Genomic DNA, 27111 nt, shown 5'->3' with positions numbered 1-27111 from the left:
TCATGGTTAACAGAGGGCTCATTTGCACCACATTTTCTATGCGATTGGATAGCTCTTGGATGGAGTCCACACGCTTCCTCTGCGCGCTCCTCACAGGACCCCCGTGGATGGCTCTCCGTCAGCTACCTGTAGCAGAGTTTACGCAGCGTAGAAACTGTCGCTGTGTGTGTGTGTAATAAATCAGGCTGCACGCAAGCGTTCTTGCTTATCTCTTACAGTCTTTAATCGTGTAGAAAAACAACTCTTAAATCACCCGGCGAGAGAGCATCATCTTGCTTCTCACCGCTAGTAAAAACGGAAGAACACTGACACACAGAGAAACACTCCCCTCTGTGAACAAAGCCACGCCTCAGAATGTGAGACGTCACTCAGAACTTCTTAACCCTGTAAGTTCTGATTCTCTCCACATTTTCCAGGTACAAGTCCAGACTTTAAAGCTCTGTTGACAAATTTTATTATTATTTTTGTCCCAGCACTTTCCCCAGGAAAAACCCATATTTTACTGCTGTTTGCTCCAATTCAGAGGTAAAATGAGGGTTTTCCCAGGCAAAGCTGGGACAAAAAAAAAAAGAACACTTGGATACCGGTCACAAAAGGAAGTCTGAATGAGGCCTGATAGAACATTGTTTTCAACAATAAACCCCATTGCCTAAATACTGCAAATAGAAAAAGTCCAGACCTCTTTCTTTCTGTCTTAATGCTTTGCAGCAAGCCACACATCCACATATTTTAAAACTGCAGTGTGTCCTCCAGATTTCTGCTTTTCTGTTCCATGGGTGAAATTCCACTAATACACCAATTCAGGAAGTTGCGGGAAAGCGATGCATCGCAATGATAGCCTGAACTCCAGGATTCTGGGAGTTCAGCCACTGGATTTTCGAAGTGTGCACTTCCATATCTATTTTTAATCAGGGCACTATGGGGTTTGGGAACCTGTTTCAGGTTGCAGCACATCTGAAGAGCCCACCCCAGCAGGTTGGAGAAATGGAGAAGGTAGAGGCAGGGCCAGAACCCTTGCAGAAATATCTTAGACCCTGGCAATCAGCAATGAGATTGGCAGCCTGATCCATTCCAGAATCAATTTACAGTTCAGATCATTTTCTGAATCTCCAATGGGCATTCAACAAAATAATCCAGTTTCTATACATTTTTTCCAGTGTGGATTAAGCCAGGAGCATCTATCACAGATACAGCTCTCCCCCCAGTGGCTTCTCAACAAAGAGCACGAGAGATGCAACATCAACACAGTAATAACGCTTTGCTGAATCTATACTGTTCTGAACAGACTTCCTTGTTGTGTTTATAACTAACTGCTTTGCTTACTTTTATAACTGTATATTATATTATGACAATCTGCCTGGGACCATATGGTGATGGGTAAGTAAAAAAAAATCTCCTAAATAAAATAAAGTGAAACAACATAAAATAAAATACACCATTGGATAAATCTTATAATGGACTTCATACATAAGACTATACGTAATATGTAGATGTAACAAAGGCGTAGAACATTTTTGGCCTGGCAGCCAGCCTTGTGAGACATGGACCACTTATAAACACCATCTCCAACTCCTTGAAAGATTTCATCAATGGTGTCTCTGAAAATTTTTACACATCACTTAGAAAGACAGGCGGTCTAATGCCAGTGTATTGGAAAAAGCTAAGATCACCAGTGACGAAGCAATGATTCTTCAACATCAACTTCGTTGGATTGGTCGTGTTGTGTGGATGCCTGATTATCGTCTCCCAAAGCAACTACTCTATTCCAAACTTAAAAATGGAAAGCGTAATGCTGGTGGTCAACAAGAGAGGTTTAAAGACTCTCTCAAGGCAAATCTTTAAAAATGTAGTATAAACAATGACAACTGGGAAACACTAGCCTGCGAGTGCTCCGAATGGAGAACAGCCTTTACCAAAGATGTCTTGGGTTTTGAAGATGCTCGAACTCAGGACGAAAGGAGAAACGTGTTAAGAGGAAGGCACACTTGGCAAACCCTCACCGTGATCAACTCCCACCTGGAAACCTATGTCTCCACTGTGGAAGGATATGTGAATCCAGAATTGCCCCCACAGTCACTTACAGACTCACTGTTAAGAGACAACCTTACTCGGCTACGAGTGATCGCCAAAGAAGAAGATCTCTCTCTACTTCCGCAGACAGGTGGGTGGTGCAGGCCACTGCCAAAGTGTTTTTGCACAGCACTTTCCAAGTGCCCAACACCAGCTGGTTGACAGGCACTTGGGAACAGCAGCAGAAGGGGCTTTGACAACCCTATGCCTAGGACTTCAAATCCTGCTTTCTTCTGGGATCGGCTGCATGATTGAATTCCATGTGAGGAACTTGGTCATGCAGCTGTTCCATTAAGGCTGAACTCCCTGCCCTTTAGCTGATGGGTGTTGACTTCAACCATGCTCCCTGCAGGGTTCAGCTGTGCGACCAAGTTCCCCACAGGGACCTCTGTCATGCAACCGATCTACTGATGTCATCAGGTGTGGGGCAGGTGGGCGTGGTTTGAGGGAAACAGCCTTATGGGCCAAACTGGGTCCCATGCCAGGCCACAACTAGCTCACAAGCTGCAGGCTCCGCACCCCTGCAGTAAGTACATACAGATAAATTAAAACAAATCGGTTGGGAGTGAAGAGGAGAAAAATAGAAGACACATTTTCAAGTACCCCATGGAATGGTGAAAGTATGTACCGATGAGGATGGAAGGACGCAGCAATGATATGGATTGATCGTATGGGCAAAGTGAAGCGGGACCAGGAAAACATCAATTCCCGAAACTATAGACCTGCCAGACACTATTTCCAAAGATTAACACATCTCTGTATTAGCTATATAATCTTGGTATTCCCCATGTTTCCATACTGTCATCTCCCAGCTCCAATCATGATTCTGATCACTGACTTAAGACAGTTGGGTCACCATCACTAGAGGGCATTCCGCTCACCAGGTCTGTATTCCTCTCGGGCTGAATTAATCTGTACTTCAGTCTCTGCAGAAATTTGCAATTTCTGTGTCACCTCCTCGGCTGTCTTCTTTGTGTTGCTAAGTACAATGATGAGGCTCTCATCTTCCACCAGAGAGCCTTGTGTGCTTGTCAGCCGGTACAGCAAGTTATCTTCCAGTTCTTTCATCTTTCTTTTGTTAGCAGTCACATCTTCCATCAGATCCGTTCTCTCTTTCTCCAGCTCCTGTTAAAGTTCACCATGAAGCCACACATCAGCGAAATGCTTTGTCAGAAGCAGGCTCATTAATGTATACAATACACAAAGTCAAAAGTATAGGCAGTGCAGTAATGGGTATAACAGGCGATGTAACCGAGACCCCAAATGTGGCTTTCCATATATGATTTTTGGACTCCACTTCCCATTAGCCCCAGCCAGCATGGCAAATGGACAGGGGTTATAGGAGCTGTAGTCTATAATAATGTCTAGATGAGAACAGCTTTCCCCTTCCCCTTTCTACAGGTATGCCTTGATACCTGATTTTTTATTTCCACTAGGAACATGCATGAAATCCAGACTCTGAAGAAAACCCAAGTGGCCTGAAGAACTCATCCTTGCAAGGATGGAGAGGTCCAGCCCATCAATGTGGCAAAGACCATTTCAAAGCCTCAGACCAAACCAGATCTCACTGTAGCCTTATTAGACTTTACCGATTGGTTGGGTGAGCGTTGCTCCCGGAGAGGGAGGAAAGAGTCAAAAGACACCGAGGTTGCTTCAGAGAAAGAGTTCTTTATTTCTGCTCTCCGGAGCAGCAGAAAGGCACTTGCGTGGTCAGTTCACAGCAAGAGCACTTAAAGAGCAGTTACACACAGCTTATATACCCTTTCTGGTGCCCTTGCCCCCTCCCCAGGAATCCAGCCACGTCAGCTTATACACGTAAGTTGACATCCATGACCATAAACAGATGTTCCTGTTCCTATACTCTTGACCATAAAAGGATGTTCCTGTTCCTGTATTCCTTATCTTGGGGTAAGAAGGTCACCAACTTTAAGAGCGCTCCTGGCGCCATCCCCGAGCGTGGGGGTGCCTTGCAAGGTCTGTGTGTCAGTGTGTCAGGATATTTACAACCAACAAGATAAGATAAGCCCCAGCTCTGCCATCCCGTCTCCACTTCGGAACTGACAAGGCCATCCATTAAGTGTCACAGACTGATAAAGGAGAGAGTTTTGTTTATACAGCTGGGTTCCTGTTATACATTGGCTCAAGTGCTCAAGTTAATAGATTTTTAGCTAATGGACCCTTGGAGAAGGGAAAATGGGGATTTAGGGGCCCATTTCAAACTGACTGCACAGTCAGGTTTTAGATTTGGAAAAGCCATTCCTTCATCACTTCACATAGTGTTTCTGAAACAAAGCCCACTGGAACTTGATGGGTCCAATTTCACTCCCAGAAATGGAGCCACTTGCAAGTGGAACCGGAGAATCCACCCTGAACTCCAGATGGAATTAAATCTCCTGGCATTCCTAGTTCTAGCAGATCTTGAACACTATGGAATCCATGGCAAACACTTCACTAGGTAGCCAAACTAGATGGTGTGGCAGCTGTCATGTCCCAACACCATGAAAAAAATTATGGAGTTTTCCCAGCCACACTGCAATGGCTGATCTTACAAGCAACCTGTTATGCTACATAATATTTATGCTTGGATAAAACACTACAATAGATCCAACTGTTGCACAGACAGGAATGATTAATTTCCCATTGTTAGTGCCATCAAAAAGTTAATTTGCATCTAATTCAAAAGTGGGCTTCATTCTGCAGGATGTGACTTGACCATAACGAGCTAAAAAATCTTCCTGCATGGAAGACAGACCTATGGCATGTACAATCTGCAGAAACAAAAGGAAATGTAATTGGGGATTGTGAAAGTAATTTATGAGAATTATGAGTTTTCTTTGGACAAGCCGTGATAGGAAATCTGAACATTAAAAATGCAAATACCTTTGAAGCAAAGGATGAAAAGGTAATCCAGAAAGAAATGAGGGAACATTTGCTCATTTCATTTGTTTTAATTAGTTTCCATTTCAAGATGAAAAGGTTGCAGAGGCAAGACGCCTCCAGAATACAAACAGGTGTAATTGCAACATTCTAGCACGTGATCTCATGCCTACAAGGTTTTATTTTTTTTCCCTTTTCTGGACAACAGCAGTAATTTTCACATGAAACGTTATATATATATATAGCCATTCTAGTATTATGCTCCAAACATCATTGTGCAAGACAATCTCATTTTAATGTAGACATGTTACACGCCACTGCGTAACATAACCTGCTAATCGAGACACTTAAGGCAAGTATTAAAACTGGAAGCACAGATGTAGCCCATTACACAAATTTCCAAAACTGATACGCTCTTCAGCAAAGCCTCAATGAAGCAATTTTTTAATGAGTTGATTGCCACAAGTCAACAACAGTTAGAACCATTAATGGGGGGCATGGGCAGGCCAATGCATGCTATCTTATGTCACTATGGTTTGTAGGGCAAGCACAAACCATGGTTTGTCAACTCAGGTACAATGGTTGCCTGAACCAGGAAGTCACATGGGAGGGCTCAAGCCCAACAGCTAAACCATGGTTTGGCTGTTATGTCAGAACCAACAGAGTGTCTGGTACACAGCCAGAAAGAAGACCATTCTTTTCCTTATACCGTATTTTTCGCCCTATAGGACGCACTTTTTCCCCTCCAAAAATGAAGGGGAAATGTGTGTGCGTCCTATGGGGCGAATGCAGGCTTCGCGCACCTCTCAGCAAGCAGCGGGAGCCAGCGCTGGGCTCCCGCTGCTTGTGGAGAGTTGCCTGCATGCTGAAGCCTGCGCGTGCTGAGCTCAGCGCGTCCAGGCTTTGCGGACCTCTCAGCAAGCAGCGGGAGCCAGCTCTCTCCCACGGCTTGCAGAGAGCTGCCTGTTTGGGGGCTGGGGTTGGGGGAAGCTTGGGCTTCCCCCGCCCCAGCCCCGCGCCTGGGGGGGGGAAATAATTTTTTCCCGTTTATTTCCCCCCCCAAAAAAAAAACTAGGTGCGCCTTATGGGACGGTGCGTCCTATAGTGCGAAAAATACGGTACATTGTGATACTGAAAAGCTTGTAAAATACCAACATGGTCATCATTACTCCCTGCTTCTTGGGAAACCTAGTTCTAGGATGAGGCTACCAATGTCCCACTCTGAAGTTTGTGGAAAAACTGTGTCCTGTAGTGGTTAAACAGGTTTAGGGATGAAGAGTTGGTGTGGCTTTAACCTCTCAAGGTTAATAAAGAAAGATGGATGAGATTTTGAAATATGCAAAAGGGAAATGCTTGTGGTGGCCATTCTTCTTCAAACCTTATCAGGTGCAATCCCAGGGTCAAGGCAGCCTTTAGGGCAAGGAATGATCACTTGGCTGTAGATAGTATGCTTTGAATATGTCTTACACACAGAATGTCCCCAATAAAGTCCCATGGCATCTGTTAAAACTCCGAAGCCTGTGGGCACTTTCTGAAGTCCTTTCGCGTGCAACTAGGACCAGTTTCTTCACCTCTGAACTTCTTCTATGATGCACAACTTAGTAGAGTAGTGCAGTTTTTCCTAGGCAACGATCGAGACTGCTCAGTCAGGAACAAAGCTGACGACTGGTTTTGTAGTTTATTATATATGACAGTAAACTCACAAGCTATATACAAGTTACTATATACAGACACGAACTTTATCGCTCTCCAACCACTCCAGGTTACTCCTAACTAGCCAAACAATGCCATAGGCCATGCTGACTATATAAGAGACCTCAGACAATTACCGAGCTGCTACTAGGCCCTCTTATCTCCAGGCAAATTTCTCCCGTGCTCTTGTCTCCCTAGCCTGTAGTGAAAACACTAATTGCTCACTTGCCAAGCTTCACGTAGACTATGAACTCCAAGAGCATCATCACTTAAAGAACCTCAGGTTGGAGGGATGAGGAAAGGGCCCTGAAGTGCCACCTGTCGGTCAAAATGGACAATGGGCATGACTCACGCAGATTCATACGTCCATATGCAATGTAAAAAGGTTTTTTAAAAATATATACAGTGGTGCCCCGCAAGACGAATGCCTTGCAAGACAAAAAACTCGCTAGACGAAAGGGTTTTCCGTTTTTTGAGTCGTTCCGCAAGACGAATTTCCCTATGGGCTTGCTTCGCAAGACGAAACGTCTTGCAAGTTCTTGTGAGTTTGTTTCCTTTTTCTTAAAGCCGCTAAGCCGTTAATAGCCGCTAAGCCGCTAAGCTGCTAATGGCCGCTAAGCCGCTAAGCTGCTAATAGCCGTGCTTCGCAAGACGAAAAAACTGCAAGACGAAGAGACTCGCGGAACGGATTAATTTCGTCTTGCGAGGCACCACTGTATATAAAAAACAGAAATAGTAGGTGGGAAAGCAGAGGAGATGTATGAGAGAGAAAACATTGCTGAACTATGTTGATTCTGCTTCAAATATCTCACTTATTTTACTGGAGTGTTGTTTTAGATAGATAAACTTTATTCGCATTAGCCAAAGCCATAGCAACATAATACAAGCAATATATACAGTTAAAAAGACAACCATGGGTAACAATGGGTTGTTTTGTCTGGTCCCCACTGCATCTCAGGAAGCTGTGAAGCCCATCATTCCAATGTTAGAAAATGGGGGGGGGGGGATTACCACAGTAAACAGCAACACAACTCAGTACAACTGATAGATCCAGAATTGTCAGAGATTCTTTCTCACTTACCTGTTTTTCTGTTAGAATGACTCTCCCTAGAAGCTGGTCTTCTAGACCCTTCATAGTGACAGTAAAATCGATAATGGAGGTACGAGCACTAATCTCGGGGGTATATGCTGGATTCGGGAGTTTGGTGGTAATATAAAGTCTGAAGCCATTCATTACATCCATTTCTTTATCCCCAACTTTTACCTAATTAACAAAAGCGATGATGGGAGTAGAAGAGAATTAGAAGACCCCCAAAAAAAGCTTTATTGTAGTGCTGTTTCAAGCATTGGATTGTTATTTAGGGTACAACACCTAGCTTCTGTTAATCCGCTCCACTTCCCAGTGGGGAGGAGTTGCACTGGACCGCGTGGCCACCCACTCCCCACCGGGGGCAGGGGACTTTGTCCCCCGTTGCCTGGGGGATCCCGACTACGTCAGAGCCCGGCCAGCCAATCCACTGGCCAGGGGGGTGTGGCCGGGCCAGTTTAAACCGAGGAGTGAGCCAGAGAACTTCCTCTTTGGCTCACTTCCTCAATCACCCACCCTCTCTCCCTATTTTGCAGGTAAGGCAATGACCTTGCTATGGACGTCAGTTGGTCACCTTGGTTGTCCGAGGGGCCTGGTAGGAATTTTTCCACTTGGCAAATTGGCACTGGCCACTTGGTTTTCGCCTACCTCATAGCAATCATCACAACTTTGTTAGGGTTGCAGTTAGGCATTGTTTGACCTTGTGGGGGGGGAGGTGTGGCCATCACCTGCCCCTCCATGCTTAAGGGTTTTCCGTTAAAGGAATCCGGGGGTGTTGATCTTGTCCGAAGCCGGGTTGGGGGCTAGGGCCTTGACACGACCCCGACGGGAACACCAGGAGGAGCTTGAGTTGGTTCGCCTCGACAGGGCTCCCCCTACTGGTGGCTTACGCTTGCTGGACTTCCTGCGCAGCGGGCAGGAGTCAGATATAGTCGGGTCCAATCAATGCCTAAGCCAATACCGCTCATGTTCTGTAATTCAATAAAGTTGTGCCCTAAATTTGCCCAATAACATAATATCTGTGTCCTTGTGTGAGTTATTTCCCAACAAGGGGGTGGCTGCGGGGTCTCGACACGCAACTGTTTTACTTTAGTATTTCACTTTAGTATTACTTTATACTACTAATTACTTTAGTATTTACTTGGTATTTCAAACAGTTGCCATGTAAGCAATTACACCTTTGTTAATGCAGCAGACAGTAAGTTTCAAGAACATTTTCACTTCCCTCACCTTGTATGTAGAGCCTGTTTTGATGAAGTTTCTTTCCAGTACATTGTCCAAAGCTGGATCCAGTTCTTCGCCAACATCTTCAATTAACAGCGGCCTTCCAAGAGACAGGCTATCCTCCAAGTGGTTTCTAAAATACTTGTGATTCAGAGAGGTGATCTGAAAAGAGAAGCATTCTGATCATCTATTAAGCTGTTCACCAGGGGGAAAACCAACTGTCTCCTCTGTCCCATGCTCCCCTTGACTGTGTAAGCTATTGTTTGGTGCTGAGCGGGATCATAGATGGTGGTCTGAAGAAGGGAGCCAATGTCACCCCAAGCCCAGTTCAAAGTGTTGGTGATGTCCTTCAAAGCCCTAAACAGCTTCAGACCCATACACCTGAAGGAGCATCTCCACCACCGTCATTCAGCCCGGACACTGAGGTCCAGCTCCGAGGGCCTTCTGGCGGTTCCCTCACTTTGAGAAGTGAGGTTACAAGGAACCAGGCAGAGGGCCTCCTCAGTAGTCACGTCCTCCCTGTGGAATGCCCTCCCATCAGATGTCAAGGAAATAAACAACTATACAACCTTTAGAAGACAACTGAAGACAGGGAAGTTTTTAATGTTTGATGCTAAGTTTTTGTATATGCTGGAAGCGACCCAGAGTGCCTGGGGCAACCCAGTCAGATGGGCGTGGTACAATTATTATTATTATTATTTTGCAAGGCACTCTGCTTCATACTGTATCTAAGTTATGTACAGAAAGGGAGTTAGTCTTTGTGTCGTTTGCCCATTCCTTGTGATTTTGTTTGTACAGGGTGATGAAATGGTTAATGTAGATTGACCAATGAGAAAGCTCAGAGGCGGAGCCTACCTGGTTTTGAGACTCAGCCCAGGGGTTTTACCATTGGGAGATAGAGGAGTCAAACAGAGCCAGTAAAAGGAGAACATAGCGGTTGTGACAGCTAGAGTGAGAGACAGGGATAGAACTGAGAGAGAAGAGTGTGACAGTGTGAGATAGTGCCACATCTAGTTAAGGGCACACATTTGAGAAACCGTTCTGAATATATTTAAAACTTGTTTGTTCTTCAATAAACTTTAATCTTTGTTGTTGACTTTACAACCTGACTGAGACTCAGTATTTTACCAGAAGAAACCTGGTTGGTGGCAGCGGAAGAATAAAGCAGTGGTGTACAGGTCAATAGTCCGTGAAATGACCGGGAGCTCTGTACGAACACCACAGTCTTCTATCCCAATATTGATTATTTACAAAATGCACCAAATTCATTTTTAGTACCCATACGTTCTTTATTAAAATGTTATCTTGGAATACGTGGGTGGCACTGTGGGTTAAACCACAGAGCCTAGGACTTGCCGATCAGAAGGTCGGCGGTTTGAATCCCCGTGACGGGGTGAGCTCCTGTTGCTCAGTCCCTGCTCCTGCCAACCTAGCAGTTCGAAAGCACCTCAAAGTGCAAGTAGATAAATAGGTACCACTCCGGCGTGAAGGTAAACGGTGTTTCCGTGCGCTGCTCTGGCTCGCCAGAAGTGGCTTAGTCTTGCTGGCCACATGACCCGGAAGCTGTATGCCAACTCCCTCGGCCAATAAAGTGAGATGAGTGCTGCAACCCCAGAGTCCGTCATGACTGGTCAGGGGTCCTTTTACTTTACTTTTTTATCTTGGAATATGTGATGTATGCTACAGGTCGCATTTTCATCGCTGATGACTAAAATGCCTTTACAAATGAGCAGGAATATAAGCAAAATGGAATCTGGTTTACCTGAAGTTCATTCCTGGTTTCCTTGTTTTTAATCCACATCTTGCCTTGAGTCTGCGGGTCAATCAGCAAAGGGTAACGAGCTGCTTTTGTGACTATGATGCCGTTTTGTATAGACAGGTCGTCATTTGGCAGCCCTTGAAGGTTCCATTCGCTGACCGTGGGAGCATCTATCAACATCTCTGTGAGATTCAGATTGTTTCCAAATGGGATTTTTCTGGTTTTCATTTCTTTTTGCCAACCGGTTAACAACAGATTTCGGAACTCTTGGTTAAAAGGACCGGAATAGGACAGAAAGGCTGTGGCAAGCAGCACATCCCCTAAATTAATATACACAGAGAGAGAGATCACATTTGATAAATGCTGAAGGAGCAATATCAAAGCACTGTTGAGCAAATTGCATGTGCTTGCAGTGAATACAAACACAAATATCTCTAAGAAGCGAGAAGCAAAAGAACGAAGATTTAATGGGCCTCTCTCACTCAATTTATGTGAATATCTGATCACTGTTCATGCAGAACAGAAAGCACATAAGAGGCATTTGTAATGAGAATAAGCATTATGGCCAGTACAGATGTTATATTCTCATTGCAAACATGCTCTCAGAATACAGAAACAAGAGCAGCTTTAAGCCTAATGTGTTAGAATGTTGGATCCAGAATTTTCATGAGCGGGAAAAAGAGGGGAGCTAGTTTTTGCAGATCTCCCTGGAAAGCTGTTCTGAAAGGTTGAAGGACCCTCTGAAATATGAGTGTGGGAGGTTGGTGTGTGTGTGTGTGTGTGGCAGTCTCTCAAATTTACACTTTCTGAAGCAATAGACGAACCGAAATACAGGCATCTTACAAAATTCACACATATCTGAATTTTGCAATGCAATTTCCCAGCCAAACAATGGTGACAAAAATACGTATGAATGGGGGGAGTGTGTATAAAAATTAAATACATTGGTGAAAATAACATATAAAAATGCAATATTATTAGGAAGATCTGCTTGCAAAAATCACAGAATCATTGCAGAGTTGGAAAGGACCTAAGGGTCATCTAGTCCAACCCACTGCAATGCAGGAATCTGAACTCAAGCCTGCATAACAGATGGCCATCCAGCCTCTACTTAAAAACCTCCAAGGAAGGAGAGTCCAGTAATGGGAACATTCATCCAAACGGGGCACAAAAAATGTGCTTATTAGGAGAAATTCACACCCAAATGCTGATGAATTTTCATGAGCCCCCCCCCCCCCAGCAAACTGCTGTGAAAATCTGAATTTAATATTTGGAAATATTTGGAAGAACTGAATTTAATATTGGGAAAATGAGAAACGGAGAACCAAAATTGGCAGGTCTTTCCATCCCTAACTGCCACCTATGGGAGTCGGTCAACACTGATGAACTGTTGCTCTCCCATTGCTGCCAGTCGCAGCTTATCCAAAATAAGTATGCCTTCAAAAATTAAAATAAAACAGTGGCAGATTGCATTCAGAAGACTGGCTGCATTAGTCTGTTTGTTGTTTTTATTACAGTGGTACCTCGGGTTACATACGCTTCAGGTTACATACACTTCAGGTTACAGACTCCGCTAACCCAGAAATAGTGCTTCAGGTTAAGAACTTTGCTTCAGGATGAGAACAGAAATCGTGCTCCTGCGGCACAGCGGCAGCAGGAGGCCCCATTAGCTAAAGTGGTGCTTCAGGTTAAGAACAGTTTCAGGTTAAGTACAGACCTCCGGAACGAATTAAATACTTAACCCGAGGTACCACTGTACTGTGTCCTGTGACACTTAAGAGAGCTACGAAATGTATTATGATGTGATCTTTCATAGGTGCAAGCAAACTTGAACATAAGTTGGATAAAGGCAGCTTTAGGCCACCAGAGCTCTCAAGGTTATCACAAAGCTCTCAATTGCTTTTAACCAAGGCATTGAAAATGTCCCCAGCTAGACAATAACACAAGTTCTTGCAGTCCGCAGTTGATGAAACATAGCCATTGCGACTGACAATTTTACACAGGGCTGAAATGGCAGTGCATTCACCACATGTGGTGGAAGTGCAAGATGACAAAAGCATACTGGGGAATGATTTATATTGACTTGGGGTGGGGGGGAATGTTTAAAACTACTTTTGTCCAAAAACCAGAAGCCTTTTTTTATTAGGAATTCTAGGTCCAGAAATACCAAAGGAGCAGAAGAGACTGTTTATGTACGCTGCGACAGTTGCGCGGATGCTCCTTGCCCTAAGATGGAAGAAAGATAAAGTACCTACAAGAGAAGATTGGTTGCTAAAGATGATGGACTACGCCGAAATGGCAAAAAGGACTGGGAAGATCAGAGATCAAGAAGAGAACAAATTTAAAGAAGAATGGGGGAAATTTGTAAGTGACTTAAAAGAACACAGTAAACAATTAAAGGAGAAGGAGAAGGGGATGACAGAGGATGAGATGGTTGGATAGTGTTCGCGAAGCTACCAGCATGAGTTTGACCAAGCTGCGGGAGGCAGTGGAAGACAGAAGTGCCTGGTGTGCTCTGGTCCATGGGGTCACGAAGAGTCGGACACGACTAAACGACTAAACAACAACAACAAACAATTGAAAACAGTGGCAGGATCCTAAAAAAATCACTTGCAATGCAGCTAGAACTATGGTGAGAATTAAGTATTAAGGAAATTTGGAGAATATTATAAGATGCAGTTGGAAAAGAATAACAATGGAAACCATGGAAGGGTGGAGGGAAGCCCAGGGATTCAGAGGATTCCTTTGTGTATATAGGGACATATATGTGTGTATATGTACATAGAGGCATGCAGGTGGTGCTGTGGTCTAAACCACTGAGCCTCTTGGGCTTGCCAATCAGAAGGTCAGTGGTTTGAATCCCCATGGCGGGGCAAGTTTCCATTGCTCTGTCCCAGCTCCTGCCAACCTAGCAGTTCGAAAGCATGGCAGTGAAAGTAGATAAATAGATACCGCTGCGGTGGGAACGTAAACAGCATTTCCGTGCACTCTGGTTTCCATTACGGTGTCCTGTTGCGCCAGAAGCGGTTTAGTCATGCTGGCCAAATGACCCAGAAAGCTGTCTGTGGACAAACGCCGGTTCCCTCAACCTGAAAGTAAGATGAGCACCACACCCCATAGTCGACTTTGACAGGACTAAACCGTCCAGGGATCCTTTACCTTTTTACCTTTATGTGTATATGATTATGATTTATTTGTGATGATATTTGTTAAAGGCAAAAATGAATAAAAAATATTTCAAAAAGAAGAAAAGAAATGGTAGTGCATTCGCCTTACCCACGAGCCTCTTCGTTTGCGCAGCAAATTCTTTACTTTGATCAGTCCATCTCTCCTTCTCTCCAGCCAGCCCACTAATAAGACTAGAGGCCGTCTGCATTTTATGCCTGCAGCGTTCTGCATCCTCAAGCAACGTCTGCCCAAAGCAAATACATTAGCATACCTAAGTAGAGGAAACAGCTTGACCCAAATTCCATCTGCAACAGTTTTATGGCGCATGGTGTTTTGTAGATGGTGCACTTCCCACTGATATAAGCAGCCTATAATTCGCAACTATTTATTTATTACATTTACATATCACCTTGATCTTCCATGGATCTCAAGGTGGGGTACAGGGTTTTCCCTCTGTAAATGAGCAAGTTAAGTTAATTTGGATATGCAGAAGATATTTTTAAAAATTGAAGGAACCGCAGAAAGAGGGGGAAGGAAGTCAAGTTTTGAAATGTCAAAATGATTGTAACATTAGTGAAATGTATAAAATAAGTGAAATGTATAAACTTGAAAAGTATAAGGAAAATAAATGTTTGTCTCTGTGAAATGCCTCCCGGGCAGAGTGACGTACCTGTTTCTCTCTCATCGCCTTCTCATACTCAGCCTGCACAATATCTAGCTCAGTTTGTTTGGCGTCCAACTCGGCTTGAGCTTTTTGGAGATCCAACATGGCGGTGGCCAGACGGTTCTCTTGTACTGCCAGGTTAGCCTAGAATACACCCATTCACAGAGAACAACTGTCATAAATTGCTAAACAGGATTGTATCCCTTACCAAAAAGAATTATATATATATATATATACACCTACACATATAACAGACTGCAGGAGGCAGATTTTTCATTCCTCCCTGTGGAATAAATGCAACAAACAACTCCTTACGAATCGAAATGCAGCACATCAGGAAGGCTCCATCCAAACCAGGCTTCCTCAAACTCAGCCCTCCAGCTGTTTTGGGACTACAACTCCCATCATCCCTAGCTAACAGGACCAGTGGTCAGGGATGATGGGAAGTGTAGTCCCAAAACATCTGGAGGGCCGAGTTTGGGGGTGCCTGATCCGAAAATTCTCTCTGCTGTGCTACTTTCTACTTTTTGCAAAGAGGGTTTGCTTTAAAAAATATATGTGTAGAGGAACATTTAAAAATGTGCAATCCTTCCCAAAGTCCAAGAGTACCCTTGAGCCTCATCCAGAGGCTCCAACTGGTAGCAAATGCTTTGGCTAGGCTGTTGAGGGGAACAGACTCTCACCAGCATGCAACTCTGGTGCTCAGAAATTTGCATTACCAGCCCATGTTCAGCGTAGTATTAGTAATTTGTAGAAACATAATAATATGGTCCTGGATACGTCAGGAACTGCCCAGTCCTTTACATCTCTAATTAATCACTGAGGTCTTGAGGAGAATCACTGTTTGGTGGTCCGTTCGTGTGTCCCCCCCCCCCCATGGCGCAGATGCACAACTCATATCCACAAGGAGCTGTGTACTCATTACTGTGGGCCCAATTCTGCTGAACTCCCTTCCAGTTGAGGTCAGACAGCCCCTCCTCACCCCCCACCCCTTGAACGTCCGGTGCTTACTGATGACTTTTTATTATTCCAGCAGGCTTTTTAAGTGAATTCTGATTTTATGCTTTAAACTTGCTTTTAACCTCCTTGCATCAGGTCTCCTGTACCCCATTTAGAGACCATGATTAAAGGTAAAGGGACCATTACGTCCAGTCGTGGCCAACTCTGGGGTTGTGGCGCTCATCTCGCTCTATAGGCTGAGGGAGCCAGCGTACAGCTTCCGGGTCATGTGGCCAGCATGACTAAGCCGCTTCTGGCGAACCAGAGCAGCACACGGAAAAGCCGTTTACCTTCCCGCCGGAGCGCTACCTATTTATCTACTTGCACTTTGAGGTGCTTTCAAACTGCTAGGTTGGCAGGAGCAGGGACCGAGCAACGGGAGCTCGCCCCGTCGCGGGGATTTGAACTGCTGACCTTCTGATTGGCAAGTCCTAGGCTCTGTGGTTTAACCCACAGTGCCACCCGCGTCCCTTTAGAGGACTAAAATCACTAAAATCCCTTTAGTGATTAAGAGGTGTACAAAAGGGGGGGGGCAGGGAGTGGCACAGTTCATTCTGCAACTCTAGGACTCATGTGCATCTAGCCTAAAAGGAAGGAAGGAAGGAAGGAAGGAAGGAAGGAAGGAAGGAAGGAAGGAAGGGTGGAGGGAGGGAGGGAGGGAGGGAGGGAGGGAGGGAGGGAGGGAAGGAAGGAAGGAAGGAAGGAAGGAAGGAAGGAAGGAAGGAAGGAAGGAAGGAAGGAAGGAAGGAAGGAAGACTCTCAGAAGATCAGGACAAATAATCAGCTTCTTGCACTGCATGTCCCAAGACCATATGCATCAGGTGATTTGGTTTCACTCCAGTTTCAGCTTTGTCTTATTAATTTGCACTTACCTTTAAAGGCAGAACTTCCTTGTTGATCGCAAAGAAAGCAGCCATCGCTTTAGTCCATGAGCAAATGCCAGCCACGTTTCCACAAACCCTCCTAGCTGTCTCAATATTGTAGTCTGACATTTCAAAGTAAGGACTCAAGAGCTCCACTACTTCTTCGTTTATTGTATCTTTCGGAAATTGCTAGAGATATCACAGAAAAGATAGTTTAGCTCCATTGACTCACCCAAAATGAAACGTACTTTCATCATCCTAAATTAATCTCTATGCGCGCTCACACCAAGAAAGGCAAACAGTAACAGGGATGCAAACCTTAGGTGACTCCCTATTGATTTTAGAACAGTATCTCAAGGGTCACTAAAGGCTATTTTAAAAGCTGCGCCAAATATGCCTCATTCATCATATCACCATCTTGTGAAACTGTTTTGCTAAATAGGCTCTCCCCCTGCGTACTTTTATTTAAGTTCTACATGCAGTCAGTCAATAACATATCCTCCTTAAGGTCATGCTTTTGTAATTGCTGGGAGGAGAAATCCTGATTTAGCAGTCACTAAGTTCATCACTTCTTTTAGTGTGATGTAGATGGTGATTTGAATAATCCTATAAATACCTACACACAAGAGTGTTGCTACTTCTAAATCAGTCCTAGGTCCTGTTTTTCTCCTGCCAAACCTCCATTGAATTACCCTGGGTGATGCCTTCGTATCTCCTTTCTTCCCTAGCAAGTCCATGCTGTTCTTGTAAACACAGTTTTCCATTTCGGCCAAGTGTCTAATTGGCCTCCTGAATCATCCTAAGGCTGTTTCCTTTTATTGCACTTGCAATACAATTACTCCTGTTCTGCATTGCATCTTATGTTCTTGAATTTTACACTTTTGTAATCTGAATTTTACACCTTGTTTTATGTCAACGCAAGCTACTATTTCGGTAACATTGCTGCCTGCATTAATAAAATCTGGGCTATTTAATTTTCCACATATACGGTCTTCAGGGGAATTCCAATTTAATAAACCATGGCCAGTCCTGGAACTGGGGATTGTTTGTTTTCATGAATCTTAATCAGGCCCCTAGTTTTTAACAGTACTTCTGGAGGAATTAATTGGGGGCAAAATCCTCCACACGTTTACTGGGAATGGAACAGTCCTTTCACATGAGATAGTGGCATGTTAAAGTAGGCAAGTGTATGCATAAAATTCCACGTCTCTAACACACATACACCTCAGTGCTGAGGGATCTCTATGGTTGGAAAGAATCAAGAGCTGAAAGTGTGCTTCTGATAGTTTCTTGGCAAGCAGAGTTAGCTGACAGCATAAATCAGCTGATTGGCAGTGACAGTGAGCCCCTTTGAAATTGTCCATTTGTAGGTGCCCATTTGTCAGTTCACTTTGTTTTCGAACAGCATCTACCAATGGACATAGCCAGGCTCAATGTAAGCACCAATCAGCTGACAGCATGCTCCTTTGAAGTTGTTACCCAACATCATGCAACATCAGGTGATCTACAGATGTGTGGCTCTTTTTTAGACCTGAGAAGCAGGTAAAAATGCTTTAAATAGGTTTGGGAGAAGGTATTCTGCTGAGGGACAGATGGGAAATTCTTTGGGAGGCTAGATTTGTCTTCCAGTTGTCTCAAGGCAAATCTAAAAAAAAATGTAGTATAAACACTGACAACTGGGAAACACTGGCCTGTGAGCGCTCCAGTTGGAGAACAGCCTTTACCAAAGGTGTCATGGGCTTTGAAGACACTCAAACTCAGGACGCAAGGGAGAAATGTGCTAAGAGGAAGGCACACTTGGCAAACCCTCACCATGATCAACTCCAACCCGTAAGCCTATGTCCCCACTGTGGAAGGACGTGTGGATCCAGAATTGGCCTCCACAGTCACTTACGGACTCATTGTTAAAACTGTGTTTATGGAAGACAATCTTACTCGGCTATGAAGAAGAAAAAGAATATATATAGTGTTTGGTCTTCAAAAATTTGCTGAATATGTTTTGTTCTGATGCATCAGGCCCACACGCACTGTCTCTGTTTCTGATCGCATCAAGGCTTTTGACACACCTGCAGGTTCTGTAAGAAGTTCCCTGCTGTCATCAGCTTCAAAGACTCCTGCCAGGAGGGAAAGGTGCAGTTTTTCTCCTGGTCAATTTTGACAGAGTTTACCCTCCTCTGGAACAGCAGCAACACACAATCCATGATGCGCATGATAAGATGAGGTGGTCGACCCAAAGTACGGACAGTGGCAATGTCTGCAGGCTTGATAGTCTGGGGTATTGAAAACAGCACAGAATTAGGAGGTGCAGTTTGACATCTGAACCATCTATCACTGAATCCTCACCGACAGATCTTTTCCTGACAAGTGAAGATTTATCTTCAAGTCTTGTGTAAGGCATCCATTTTATCACAAATAGCTAACACTTTCCACTTGTCCTGCACTAACCTGCAAAGCAGCCTCAGCCTCTTCTAAGGCAGGCTTGGCGGCCTCTAGTTTTTCCTCAGCGACACCCTTGTCTGCCGAAATGCTGTCGACAATAGCCTGGGCTTTGTCTTTCACTTTCTGTACTTCCGCCTTCACCTTTTCAGCAGCCTGCGCTTTTACAGTGACTTCTTTTAACACCTATTGAGGAAACCAAACGCCAACAGAAAGAAAGCAAATGTAAGAGATCTTTGCTATTACAATAGAAATGTTTCCTGGGCAAAATATTTAATTTTCTTTAAGGGTTTTTCTTTTAATTCATTTTTCAATAAACAAGCAACAAGATCACCATGACTCCTCTTCGTATGGGCCTTTCTTTCTGCTAAAGCATGAAAATCAAAGCTGGCCTTACCATATCGGCTTTTTCATTGGCAACCTGCAGCTCTTTCTCTTTGGCTTCCAGCTCTTTGCTCAGAGCAGCTACTGATTCAGAGGCCTCTTTCAGCTTCTCCAGTCCAGTATTCATCCTGTATTTTAACGTACATCAATTAAAAACAAAAAAATTCCAGCAGGATTGAAGTCCCCAAAAGGCGCAAGTATCTTTCAAACCTGGATTAGGTGAACTGAACAGAAGTCTCAATCAAATTTCACAGTTCTTGAAAACAAAGTATTTATGATATATATTTTTTCAACTAATGCATCTGTTAGCAGCTCACCAAGGGGTGGAAGGCAGAGACACAAACCACCTTTCTTTGACAAAGCGTGTTCTCCTTAAATGAGAGCACGGGTTGCGGTGGGGTCCGCTGAGTCACCCCTCTGTTGCTAGGTAGGGTAATAAAATATCACCCTGGCATTTAATTGGTTGGCTGTGTTGCTGGGGGAATTCACTTGTTGCAAACTTGGTGGGAGGGACCGAATGGTTTAAATTCTCAGAACGCAGCTTGGTGCTTTCTCTTTCGCTGCATGAGCCGGATCACCCGCCCACCCGCCCTCAGTTTGGAGATTTTGCTTGACCTTGCTATGCCTGTCATGGGGTCGTCTGCCTTGGGGCAGGGGCCCGGTAGGAATTTTGTCCATCTGGCCGATTGGCTGGGCCATTTGGTTTTTGCTTACTGCGTAGCAAATCGTCACAACTTGTAAGGTTGGCGGTTAGGCATTGGTTATCAATTGGTTGGAGGAGGGGTAAGGATTGGCTGTGCCTGCCCCTCCAATGCTGCTGCAGAAGGGAATTCCGTTAAAGGAATCCAGGGGCTTGCCACGATTTCATCCAAATCCCTGGAGAGGGGCTAGGGCCGGCAAGGCCCAGGAAGCATACGGGTGAGCGCTGAGGGCCTGTGACTCAGCTCCTTTGCTCTCCAATATTGTTTTCCCTTACTGGCATTCGACGGAGTTCGGATGTCAGTTCTGTCCCCAGGCGGGGGTGACAGATAGTCTTAACCAATGCCTAAGCAACCACTCAGAGCTATGTATTTTAATAAAGTTGTGGCCAAAATTATGCCAAAAACCTTAAACAAAAATTATGTGTGAGTTGTGAGTTATTTGAGGGGTGGCTTGGGGACCTTGACATGCAATGTACGGCATTACTCACCAATTCAGCCCCATCGCCGCTAACACACATTAACACTGCAACATATAGCAACTGTGGCCGAATGTAACTATTATTGACATTTACAATATTTCATCTAGAAGACACCCAGAGCAATGCACAGTCAGTCAAACCATGTACACTCTTAGGTACATTTCACCTGACTCTCTGGATTGGCCCCGAATGTGAGAATTCAGAGTAGTCCAACGAGAAGTCACACTGAGAATACTGGCTAACGTGTAAAAATATTTAGAGAAGAGTAAATGAAGGGGGAAATATCGAAGCAAACTCTTCACCTGTTGGCCAATGTTTGCACTTCAGCATGTTTCTCCTTGTATATCGCTTTATACCCCTGAATAAAAGACAGATAAGATTTGGGGGTCACGTGTGTAGACCGGCGGTATCTCTGGAAGTAGTCAACACACTTCTCAGCAACTCCATCCTGGAAGGAGCCCATGCACTGCACCATCTCACTTTTGATCTCGTCGGTGCAGTCAACTTCGTAGGAGGACAAGAAATGTTCAGACACTGGAAGGGGAAAGGAAAAGAGTTTCCTTCGTTTATGTACAGAAGAAACCTCAGAGATGTGGAACGTTTTTGAGCCACATTCACTTCCAGGCAGACATTTAGGGTCGGATGCTCACAAGGGCAAAAGTGGGTGGAGCAACAAAGGTTAACGTTACCTTTGGACTGTAGGCCAGCTTGTAAAGGCACTCTCATTCCCCTCTGAATCCCCCATCTTGACAAGCAAGAAGCATTGTCAGAGTTCACGAAAACATTTCAGGCACCCAAAACATGCTCAGAGTGAGAAAACAGTGGGGAGTGGCCTGGAGAAAATTCAAAGGGCCAAGTATAGATGAAGAAGAGGAAGAAGAAGAAGAGGAGGAGGAGGAGGAGGAGGAGGAGGAGGAGGAGGAGGAGGAGGGGAGGAGTTTGGATTTGATATCCCGCTTTATCACTACCCTAAGGAGTCTCAAAGCAGCTAACAATCTCCTTTCCCTTCCTTCCCCACAACAAACAGTCTGAGGTGAGTGGGGCTGAGAGACTTCAGAGAAGTGTGACTAGCCCAAGGTCACCCAGCAGCTGCATGTGGAGGAGCGGGGACGTGAACCCGGTTCACCAGATTATGAGTCCACTGCTCTTAACCACTACACCATACTGGCTCTCTTACCCCCTGATTTATAGGTTTAATGCTACAGAGAAATTGCCTCAGGGGCTTCCCCCTTAATTTCACTTCAGCCACCATTGAGCTCGCTCCAGAAACGAACTGTGAAGAAGACATGGATAACCAAGCCAACTCCTCCTCTTCCTCCAACCTGGTTAATCCTGAAAGTTTTCCTAGATTGTTCCCTACTCTCTTGGATCTCTCCTCTCCTTGTCAACTGTCATTCCTGGCCTCATGAGAGCTGGGCCCAACATGCAAGTCTCTGTTTCCTCACAAGGCCTACTTTTGCTCAGGCACTACAATGCATTTCTAACTTCCCACCAGCAGTAATTCACGGATACGATATACGCGCAACTTTGCAACATCAATAATTTTAACCCAATGACAGCCATGCCACTCCAAATAACTGAACAGTGTGCCCACAGAAATCACAATTTTTAATTGCTGCACTTGTTTGGGCAATGCTTGCTTGTTGCTGATTTTCAATTTTATAAGTTCTTATTTCTGGCTTTTTAAAATTTGCGTGTCACAGGCCTCTCTGGTTATCCTCCCAGAAGTGAAATCATCTTAGCGCTTATCTCTTTTCACTGCTGGGTAATCCTCTTTTTGTAATTATTGGGTAGTTATGCTGGTATTCTTGTCTTGATGGGATTAGGAATCCCTGTGCTGAGAGAACAGGTAAGTGGGCTACATTATTCCTGGCATTTGCATTTCTCACATCAAGGCACTTCTTTTAAGAAAGAAACTAAAATGTGCAATAGGTTTTATAAATGCTCTCTCATTCACTAATATGCAGACTGCCCTCTCACATTTTAATAAATAATAATATTTATTTATTTATTTATACATACATACATACATACATACATACATACATACTCCACCCATCTGGCTGGGTTTCCCCAGCACCTAAGGGCAGCTTCCAGCAAAATATTAAAATACTATAATTCATCAAATATTTAAAGCTTCCTTAAACAGGGCTGACTTCAGATGTCTTCTAAAAGTCATTATCTCCTTGACATCTGATGGGAGGGAGCTCCACAGGGCGGGCGCCACTACTGAGAAGGCCCTCTGCCTGGTTCCCTGTAACCTTGCTTCTCACAGTGAGGGAACTGCCAGAAGGCCCTCGGAGCTGGACCTAAGTGTCTGGGCTGAATGATGGGGGTGGAGACACTCCTTCAGGTTTACTGGGCTGAGGCCATTTAGGGCAGGGGTCAGCAACTGTTTTCAGCCGTGGGCCGGTCCACTGTCCCTCAGACCATGTGGTGGGCCGGACTATATTTTTTTGGGGGAAATGAACTAATTCCTATGCCCCACAAATAACCTAGAGATGCATTTTAAATAAAAGGACACATTCTCCTCATGTAAAAACATGCAGATTCCCGGACCATCCGTGGGCCGAATTGAGAAGGCGATTGGGCCGCATCCGGCCCACGGGCCTTAGGTTGCCTACCCCTGATTTAGGGCTTTAAAGGTCAGCACCAACACTTAGAATTGTGCCCAGAAACCTACTGGGATACGTAAACAAAATATTAAAAGCAGCAGTTTTATGCAGGATTACTTAGAGGATTTTTAGAAAAGGTGTTTTAAGGACACGCTGAATCATCCCAAACATTTCCAGAACCTAGTGAGCTATGTAAAAAATATCAACTTTTACATATGTTTTTGAGGACAAACGCTGACATAATCAACTTTTTATATGCAGTGAGAGAAGTTCCTTGGTATCCTATCAAATTTTGGCACGATTTTTCAAAAATTATGCCACCAAGGAGATTCCAACCTCATTTCCAGGAGGAGAACCAGATCCAAAGTGAGTTCAATTTGCTAGAGGGACAATCCTTCTACTGCTGAAGCCATTATCTATCATCTATTGAAGATGGCGAACCTGCAGCCCTCTGGACATTTTGGACTATAGGTCCCATCATCCCTGACCATGGGCCATGCTTTCTGGGGCAGACGGGAGTTGGACTACAACACTGAGAGTTTGCTCATCCTCTGATCCATTGCATCTGATCTACGGCAAATCGGCAAATCATTAAGACTCACCTGCAACCAGAGCATCTTTCGGCCAGCGGCTGAACCAGTCTATAGTGCAACCAGAAATCAGCGCAGGGAACTTCAGAGCTCGGTTCCGGAATTTTTCACCCACTGGCGAAAAGCAAAGAACTACGTGCAGGTTCTGACGCACGCGAGTCATGAAATAATCATACAAGTTCTCGTTGGTCGGAGGCCGGCGTGGGTGCTCCTTCTTCATCACAGGTATGAGATCACCAGTGATTTCATCTATTTCATCACGGGCAAACAAGTTGGAAACCTTAGGGTGAAAATATATATTTTTAATACTGCTGTATTTCAATTACAGCAAGCTACTAGAAGATTATGGAACTGTCAGTTGATTATGCATCTGATTTTTAACTTATCAGCAATTAATTCATATACAGTAGTACCTCTGGATGTGAACAGGATCCGTTCCGAAGCCCTGTTTGCATCCTGAGCAGAATGCAACCCGCACCTGCATGTCTGCGTGTGCGCGGGTCGCAATTCACCGCTTCTGCGCATGCGCGTGACATCATTTTGACCGTCTGCGCATGCGCGAGTGGCGAAACCCGGAAGTAACCCATTCCGTTGCTTCCAGGTCGCCGCGGAGCGCAACCTGAAAACGCTCAACCTGAAGCATATTTAACCCCAGGTATGACTGTATTGCCAAAAAAAATCAACAGAGGTGTCTTTTTGAGATACTGGAGACAGAGTACTAATGGTTAGAATGCCACCTTTAATTTTATTTTTCACTTGCTGTTATTTCAACACACTAACAGATCAGCTGGTGAGATCATGGTGCTGATAATGTCAAGGTTGCAGGTCCCTATACGTGACAGCTGCACATTCCTGCATTTCAGAGGCTTGGACTAGATGATTCTCAGAGTCCCTTTCCAACTCTACAGTTCTAGGATTCTAAGAACCAAAATATCGTCAACAAACAAATGTGTGTGTCCCACCAATTAGGATTTGCTCCCACTGATTAAAACTGCACCCCCCTAATTAACTGCCTAAAGCTTTACAGCTTTGCACTTTTACTCAGACGTAGGTTCCATTGTGCTCAGCGGAGATGATTTCCTCGTATGTGTACATACGAATGCTTCTTAATGGGTTAATCTGCCATTAAAGCATCTTGCCCTAACTTTAAGCAAAGCATCTAATCCCACTATCATTCAGAAGCATTCCCTCTGCAAGTCCCATTCTTGGCTGTTTGGTCACCAAGGGCAGAAGGAAGGAGCAACTAACGAAAAAGCAGCAGGGGTGTGTGGATTTGGGGAAGAATATTGTACTCCCTAGCTGGAATTAAGATTGCTGGAACAACCTCAGATATGCAGATGACACAACCTTGATGGCAGAAAGTGAGGAGGAATTAAAGAACCTTTTAATGAGGGTGAAAGAGGAGAGTGCAAAATATGGTTTGAAGCTCAACATCAAAAAAACTAAGATCATGGCCACTGGTCCCATCACCTCCTGGCAAATAGAAGGGGAAGAAATGGAGGCAGTGAGAGATTTTACTTTCTTGGGCTCCATGATCACTGCAGATGGTGACAGCAGCCACGAAATTAGAAGACACCTGCTTCTTGGGAGAAAAGCAATGACAAACCTAGACAGCATCTTAAAAAGCAGAAACATCACCTTGCCAACAAAGGTCCGTATACTTAAAGCCATGGTTTTCCCAGTAGTGATGTATGGAAGTGAGAGCTGGACCGTAAAGAAGGCTGATCGCCGAAGAATTGATGCTTTTGAATTATGGTGCTGGAGGAGACTCTTGAGAGTCCCATGGACTGCAAGAAGATCAAACGCATCCATTCTTAAGGAAATCAGCCCTGAGTGCTCACTGGAAGGACAGACCCTGAAGCTGAGACTCCAATACTTTGACCACCTCATGAGAAGAGAAGACTCCCTGGAAAAGACCCTGATGTTGGGAAAGATGGAGGGCACAAGGAGAAAAAGACGACAGACGACGAGATGGTTGGATAGTGTTCTTGAAGCTACCAGAATGAGTTTGAGTAAACTGTGGGAGGCAGTGGAAGACAGGAGTGCCTGGCGTGCTCTGGTCCATGGGGTCATGAAGAGCTGGTCATGACTAAACGACTAAACAACAACAACAACATCATACCTCTCCGGAAGACAGGACATTGTTCATGTACTCCAAGAAAGCCTCATCCTTTATCTCATTATCTGTAAAGATGAAGCTGATGCCTTTTCCTTGCTGTCCTGCAGTCCTATACAGATGCTTCAAATCTTCCATTAGGTTGGATGTGTTATAAGACCTTTGGAAAGAGAAAAAACAAGGGCATTGGTAAACGAAGCTCCCTGGCTGTGCCAATGGAAAAATCCATGCAAGGAGAGGAGCATCCCAGCAAACATGGCTTTTTTTTGCCAAGTTTATTCTTCTTTTATTGGCTGTTGTTTTTTGAGCTACACAGTACAATCCTATGCCTCTTCACTTAAAAGTAAGTGCAATTCAGCTCAGTTGAACCTCTTCCTTGGTAAGGATCTGCAGAATCCCAAGTGTGCAGAATAGGCCAAGTGTGTAAAGCTGTGATTTCACAAGTTAAATGCGCATGACTTGTGAGTCAACTGGATTTTCTGTTCCACATCATCGTCTGTCAAAAACTAGGTTAGTCATCTTGCTGTCTGCAGCGGACAGTTGAGGGGAAAAGAAGGAATATGCTTCGGTGGAAACCTTTGTCATACGAGCGGGCCTCATGCATGCATACCTCGGCAAACCTTTAGATTCGTTAAGAAACATCACAAACCTTTAAGTTAGAAAAAAGTGGTATAAAATCTCTCTCTCTCTCTCTCTCTCTCTCTCTCTCTCTCTCTCTCTAAATGTGGGGGGGTAGGACTTTCTGAGAAAAGGGGTTGGGGCACCAGTCATTTTTCCTTGTTTTGATTTTTACAAGTTAAAACTTTAGGTGATATCCTGAACAGGCATGGCATTTTTCTTTGCATCAAACTTTTTTCTTTCTTTTTTTTTAAAAAAGGAAGATCTGATCAAGACCCATGCCAGGGAGAACAAGTTCCGTATGAGCCAAATGCATGCTCTTTCATTCTAAATGCTCAAACCACGTTTTTGTTCGACAGCCTACCTTGTTAATGTGATCTGGAACATATCGTAGCCAGCTATGAATGATGCCAGCTTAGTCAAGCTCTGCTTTCCAGACCCGCCAACTCCGACAAGCAGAGCATTTCCACGAGGAGTCCGAATGACTCGAGAGATCTGCAATACACCACAAGATTGGTGGTGAGGTACATAGTTCTAATCACAAGATACTAGTCAGGCTTCTGCGATGGTTTCAGAAGACATCTGAAGGTAGCCCTGTTTAGGGAAGCTTTTAATGTTTAATAGATTATTGTATTTTAATATTCTGTTGGAAGCCGCCCAGAGTGGCTGGGGAAACCCAGCCAGATGGGCGTGGTATAAATAATAAATTTATTATTATTATTATTTTCCTGCAATTGCAGATCCCAGAGGCCTTGCCTTGACCCTTAAA

The 27111-nt window shown here is 44.4% G+C and overlaps 1 protein-coding gene across 1 annotated transcript in view; it reads right to left on the bottom strand.

Moving 5' to 3' along the window:
* Positions 1 to 27111, bottom strand: part of DNAH5 (dynein axonemal heavy chain 5) — a 166767-nt gene that overhangs the window by 26189 nt on the left and 113467 nt on the right. Inside the window, exons 53-66 of the mRNA XM_077933359.1 lie at positions 26707 to 26837; positions 25731 to 25884; positions 23621 to 23888; positions 20706 to 20937; positions 19237 to 19351; positions 18849 to 19025; positions 18470 to 18673; positions 16413 to 16592; positions 14548 to 14685; positions 13986 to 14121; positions 10713 to 11029; positions 8957 to 9112; positions 7721 to 7903; positions 2952 to 3195 (exon numbers count right to left, since the gene is read on the bottom strand). Of these exons, the coding sequence (XP_077789485.1) occupies positions 2952 to 3195; positions 7721 to 7903; positions 8957 to 9112; positions 10713 to 11029; positions 13986 to 14121; positions 14548 to 14685; positions 16413 to 16592; positions 18470 to 18673; positions 18849 to 19025; positions 19237 to 19351; positions 20706 to 20937; positions 23621 to 23888; positions 25731 to 25884; positions 26707 to 26837 (2635 nt within the window). The remainder of the gene's footprint in view (positions 1 to 2951; positions 3196 to 7720; positions 7904 to 8956; positions 9113 to 10712; positions 11030 to 13985; positions 14122 to 14547; positions 14686 to 16412; positions 16593 to 18469; positions 18674 to 18848; positions 19026 to 19236; positions 19352 to 20705; positions 20938 to 23620; positions 23889 to 25730; positions 25885 to 26706; positions 26838 to 27111) is intronic.

The sequence above is a fragment of the Podarcis muralis genome, chromosome 8 (assembly GCF_964188315.1).
Source record: "Podarcis muralis chromosome 8, rPodMur119.hap1.1, whole genome shotgun sequence".
Lineage (NCBI taxonomy): Eukaryota > Metazoa > Chordata > Lepidosauria > Squamata > Lacertidae > Podarcis > Podarcis muralis.
Note: the sequence above shows the minus strand (reverse complement) of the source record. Positions and strands in the feature narration are given on the sequence as shown.